The sequence below is a fragment of the Borostomias antarcticus genome (assembly GCF_949987555.1).
Source record: "Borostomias antarcticus genome assembly, contig: scaffold_300, whole genome shotgun sequence".
NCBI classification, from domain to species: domain Eukaryota; kingdom Metazoa; phylum Chordata; class Actinopteri; order Stomiiformes; family Stomiidae; genus Borostomias; species Borostomias antarcticus.
The window spans coordinates 34,121-40,000 of record NW_028175965.1 but is presented as its reverse complement, the minus strand read 5'-3'; the positions used below and the strand labels follow the sequence as shown (position 1 = coordinate 40,000).

General features: G+C 48.8%; 1 protein-coding gene across 2 annotated transcripts in view; it reads right to left on the bottom strand.

The window, feature by feature from the left end:
- The window catches only part of stx10 (syntaxin 10), a 19,399-nt gene extending 13,905 nt beyond the window's left edge, over positions 1–5,494 (bottom strand). For both annotated transcript variants that reach the window (XR_014631257.1, XM_084462864.1), the window contains exons 1-2: positions 5,374–5,494; positions 4,036–4,111 (exon numbers count right to left, since the gene is read on the bottom strand). Coding sequence is in view for 1 of the 2 variants with exons in the window: in XM_084462864.1 (XP_084318990.1) it covers positions 4,036–4,111; positions 5,374–5,408 (111 nt within the window). In the remaining variant the exon portion in view is untranslated. The remainder of the gene's footprint in view (positions 1–4,035; positions 4,112–5,373) is intronic.
- Positions 5,495–5,880: the final 386 nt, after the last annotated feature.

Sequence of the window (5,880 nt, the reverse complement as noted above, 5' to 3'; positions counted from 1 at the left end):
TTCATCCAATAGTGTAAGACAGGAAATAAAGAAGCATGTCTAATTTCAGGAAGTAGCCTACTGGAGTTGTGCATATAGCCCATTGAAGAAGGCTGTATGCGTACACACACACACACACACACACACACACACACACTCACCACACACACTACATACACTTACCACACACACTGCACACACTCACCACACACACTACATACACTTACCACACACTGCCCACCCACTACAGTACACTGCGCACACACACTACATACACTCACCACACCACTCATCCTTCCTACGTGTTGCTACCTTGTCGTGGTGGGAAGGCTTGTGTGCCTCCATGACCATGAAGGCTATATTGGAGGGGGGTCACCCCCCAGCAGGTTCAACCATGCCGGGCAGGTTCAGGGTAGAGGCCAGACGAAAAGCAACAACTGGCCCTCCAGGTTGGGGGTTGGGCATGGGTCTAACAACCCCACCCCGGAAAAAGACTGCCTGTTACAGGACAAAGGTCTGAAGAACAAACCTGCCCATGTTTTTTCCCAACCAATATTAAACAAGTTCCCTTTATCCTGTATATTTGTTGTTTCTTGCCACATTACAACAGTAGAGGTTTTGGAGAAGGCACACAATATAACAAACAGCATTTGTAAGATCACTAAATACTGTGAATCTGTTAGCAAAGTTCACTATAAGGACAACAGTATTGGGCCACCTACACATTACAACTTTCATGACATCCCATTCTAAATGAATAGGCATCATATGGAGTTGGTCCCCCCTGTGCAGCTATAACAGCCTCCACTGTTCTGGGAAGGCTTTCTACAATATTCTGGAGCGTGTGTGAGGATATTTGACTATTCATCTAGATGGCCTCATTGGATTAATCAATTCGCCAGGATATCTGTCTGACAATATATAAAGACAGACAGAAAAGTCATGTCATCAAATTATCCCTTTACATAAGAAAATGTTGTTGTTGTTCACAAAGTGGATTATATTAGGCTATGGATAGTCGTATATGTTGCTTGGCTCAATAAAAGTTTTAAAAACAACATTTCCATGATGTGTTCTGTAGGCGCCATAACATTTTGTTCATCATTCAAGTTCTTTGTATTTTGTGTGCACTAATGATGTGAATCGCGCAGGTAGGATAGATAGATGTGCGCTGTATTGCAACTCTCCTTTTTAAAAGTGTAATTTAGCTCGAATCGCGCTAAAACTATGACGGGATGAACGGAGCGCATCGCCAAGGTACACTAACGATGGGTTCAGACCGCCCTTCGTAACGTATCCCTTGGCTGTGGTATACCTTGGCTAAGAAGGCTCTGGGAAACAGCGCTTCGGCTCCAAGGTAGGCTAACGATGTATCTTCGGAAGGTACATCGTAAGGGCGATTTACGATGTACCTTGGGTGGAGCTGTTTCCCAGAGCCTTCGTAGCCAAGGTATACCTTGGCTTAAGAAGGTTCTGGGAAACGCATCGCCACCTAGAGGTGGAGCTAACGACGTTCTTAAGAAGCACGTAGCGCTACGATGCCTTAACGATGCCTCTGGGAAACGCGGCCCAGTACTGTAATGAAAAGCCCACCAGTAACCAGATAGCTGGTGGGCTTTTCTACCGGTAGACCGGGAGGTTCGGATCTCTTATGTTCGGATGAGTGGGGTCCTACTGTATTCCCTAAAGTAGCTGAGTAAACACGTCGTCGCCGTCAGTTAACGTGGCTATCCCGACTTTACAAGTGAGACGGCGAGACCAGTAGTTCCTTTTTTGCTCGTTAATGCTTTGCATCCATGTAGGCTAACCTACATTTCTGTAGTTGCTGTTTAATGGTAGGCTACGTTCGTTTGTGGTCGGACGTGGCAAGTCGCAAGTGGCAAAATACCTCCCTCCGACCTGTGTGCATTCGAGCTATAGCGAATGATATGATGATGATATGATATTGACATCAGCCGGCAACTGGGGGCTGAGAAACATATCCGAATTTGCGACGAGGAAGTGCGAGTTCAATTTGCCACCTCCCAGTTATAAACGAACGCACCATATACCCTGGCATAAGTGCGCTTTTTCATAACCATAGCAACCATTGCTTTATTGTACAAAGACTCAGTAAACTGTAAAAAGACAAGTTCAAGTTGGATTAGAGAGCTGTAGCTGATCGCGCCAAAAAGTATGTTTCCATACATAGCCTACCCATTCAGACCAGAGATTGAATCTTAAATGGTGGTGGTGTAGCCACTTCATTGTAGGAATAATAAGTATGGCTACAACTACACACAGGCCACAAAATACAATAACAAAATACAGACAACAGCGGCCACTAATGATTTTCTTTTCATTTTGGTAGGCTATCAGGGCTTTTTCCAGGACTGTCAAATACGCCTATAGACAAAGGCTATCCGATTAATAAATGCACGGCACTAAACCTCTGGTATATACAGTATGTATAACGTGTTAGGCCTAGCCTAAGCTTACTTTAGTGCACAGAAAACATTGCCTTTGCCCTTTAGGTCCCTTTATATCTGTAGCCTAATTGTTATTGTTGTTGTTATTATTTTACTATGTCGAATGATTTGCCTGTTTGTGTGCTGCGCCGCACCATTGCATTCCTGCACCATCATTTATTTAATGTATTTCGTTACATAAAAACGAATAATATAGGCCACAACTAGGCTACACACATAGGATATAGATAAAATGTAGTGTAAAACGAAATAATAATAAAAACAGCAGGTTATGACATAAGAGGCTGACAGAAAGCCTACTGGGCTATCAGGATCAAAAAACATTTATTTTGCCAAGGAGCCTACTTCACAATATACTACGAATTTTCTTTCGGCCCATGGTGCATAACACAGATGGAGAGATATTAGACAGGATTCAGGGACAATGTAAATAAATATAACACCAGTGAGTTAGCTACTACCACAGCACTTGGCGTGGCTGGAGAACATAAGCTAAGCCAAATGACGTGGCAATAATAATATAACATAATTTATCTTGTCAGCAACACACAGTAAGCACAATAGTAGGAATAATAACATATATTAACCAGGTTATCTGTTAGTAGCCTGCTATTATTTAGGCTCAATAATCTAACGTTAAGTTGTCATATCACTGATCTCACTGGACGGAGGCTGGCTAGCCATATCAGAGCTGACAAGACAACTAGCAGCTTAAGTAACCTGATGGTGACGGCGACGTTCCTCAATACCACTCGTGGTCAAGTAGCGACGTCAGCTACGTTCGCAATACCACTCGTGGTCAAGTAGCGACGTTCGTCAGGTTTGTCTTCTCAGTTAGCAAATCCACACGGGCCATAATTACGGGAGCTAACGAGAGCCACGCGAATGCCGCGACCCATGCACACATTGCTGACTTACTTCAGGCCGCCGCCGTCGCTAGGACAAAATGTCGTGAGTCACGTCAGTCCTCCTATCAAATACAATGGGAGTCGAATGGATTTCACTCACGTACGTGCGTACGTTTGTCAGCTCCGTATGCAGCTCAGTTCGCTCCGTGCGGTAAGAAATGGCACATTTCACCCCCCATACACACACCTCACTCACCCTCACACACACACACTCACACACCTTACTCCCTCCCTCATACACACACACACACCCTCACACACCTCACTCACTCTCACACACACACACCCTCACACACCTCACTCACCCTCACACACACACACTCACACACCTTACTCCCTCCCTCATACATACACACACCCTCACACACCTCACTCACTCTCACACACACACACACACACACACACACACACACACACCCTCATACACCTCACTCACTCACACACACCTCACTCACCCTACTCACTCACTCACACACACACACACACACACACCTCACTCACTCACACACACACACCTCACTCACCCTACTCACTCCCTCATACACACACACCCTCACACACCTCACTCACTCACTCACACACACACACACACACACACACCCTCACACACCTCACTCACTCACACACTCACACACACACACACACCCTCACACACCTCACTCCCTCACACACACGCCTACCTGAGTGCCCTCCTGTAACAGCTCCTCCCAGCGCTCATACAGACCTCTGGCACGAGACAGGGCCTTCTGCACCTCCCTGAACACACACACACACACACACACACACACACACACACACACACAGTATTTAGGTACACTAAACACACACAGGCACACACATGAACACACAATGTATCCATTCTGTGATATTATAAATGTGATAAGCCTGTCGATACAGCTGGTTGTCACGAGATAAGGACCCTGATACAACCACTAACACACAAAACTTGCCAGCTAGCTACAATAATACACACACACACACACACACACACACGTGAAAACACTAGCTAACACTGTCTTCTACCAAAGCCGCCTGGCAGTTCCCGGAGCTGTTAAGCCCCCGCAGAACTCACACCCCCCGGGGGCCCGAAACACAGCTGAATCTGTGCTGCCCGCTGGCTAACCCTGATCCACCTCACACCCTCCGGACAAAATCACAGGTCCCCGTCAGCTGCCTCGCCGCCGGCGCACACAAACGAGCAAAACAAACGCCACGAAGACGGATCTCGGTTAACGTCAGCACTGACTCCCCCGTGCCAGGTCCCGGTCCCCCCGGTAAGGGACTCCCCCGTGCCAGGTCCCGGTCCCCCCGGTAAGACGTCAGCACTGACACCCCCGTGCCAGGTCCCGGTCCCCCCGGTAAGACGTTAGTACCGACACCCCCGTGCCAGGTCCCGGTCCCCCCGGTAAGACGTTAGCAGGTCCCGGTCCCCCCGGTAAGACGTTAGCACTGACACCCCCGTGCCAGGTCCCGGTCCCCCCGGTAAGGCGTTAGCAGGTCCCGGTCCCCCCGGTAAGACGTCAGCACTGACACCCCCGTGCCAGGTCCCGGTCCCCCCGGTAAGGCGTTAGCAGGTCCCGGTCCCCCCGGTAAGACGTTAGCAGGTCCCGGTCCCCCCGGTAAGACGTTAGCAGGTCCCGGTCCCCCCGGTAAGGCGTTAGCAGGTCCCGGTCCCCCCGGTAAGACGTTAGCAGGTCCCGGTCCCCCCGGTAAGACGTTAGCAAGTCCCGGTCCCCCCGGTAAGACGTTAGCAGGTCCCGGTCCCCCCGGTAAGACGTCAGCAGGTCCCGGTCCCCCCGGTAAGACTTCAGCCCCGCAGGGTGACAGCGAACGCAGCCTGTAGCATTGGATGCTAGCTAATGCTAGCGAGCAGCAACACTAGCTCCGCACGGAGAGGGAGGGCCGCCGCTTCTTAACACCGCGTTATCAAACAGACCCAATCGAACAGACGTGCGATGGTCTTTTTTCCGAAAAGCAGAAAGTTGCTAGTTGATACTTTGTTTAGAAAACCTGCTCACCCCTTCACTACGAAGAACGGGTCTTCCAGCGACATGTTGGTTCCTTCGACTCTAGATCCCGCGCGTGCGCATTAGCGGACGGCGACGTCACACGGGGTGAGTTCAGCCCCGACAAAACGTGGCCAAACGGTTATTGAAACGGAACCGGTGGTGCGTTGAAAACCCTGGCAGTCTCAAACTAGCCCAGATCCCCTCGCCCAATCCACCCCCCCTCCGTTTGCGCGTTCACGACGAGCTTCGCCATGTTAAAGTGTCCTATTATGCTAATTTTCAACAATTTAATATAAATCGGATCCCCAAAACATGTCTTTAAAGTATTTTTTATGAGAATACCACTCAGAATAAACGTTCTCTATACCCCTCCTTTGACACTGCGGTCAAGCTAGACGCACTTTCTCTTTTTCCTCGTCAAATGAGCCGCACATTTTTCTTCCACGTTCAATTCAAAAGAGGAGTGCGCGCCTATTCCACGTATTACTGTACCCGATGAATCCGTGTAGGAAACAC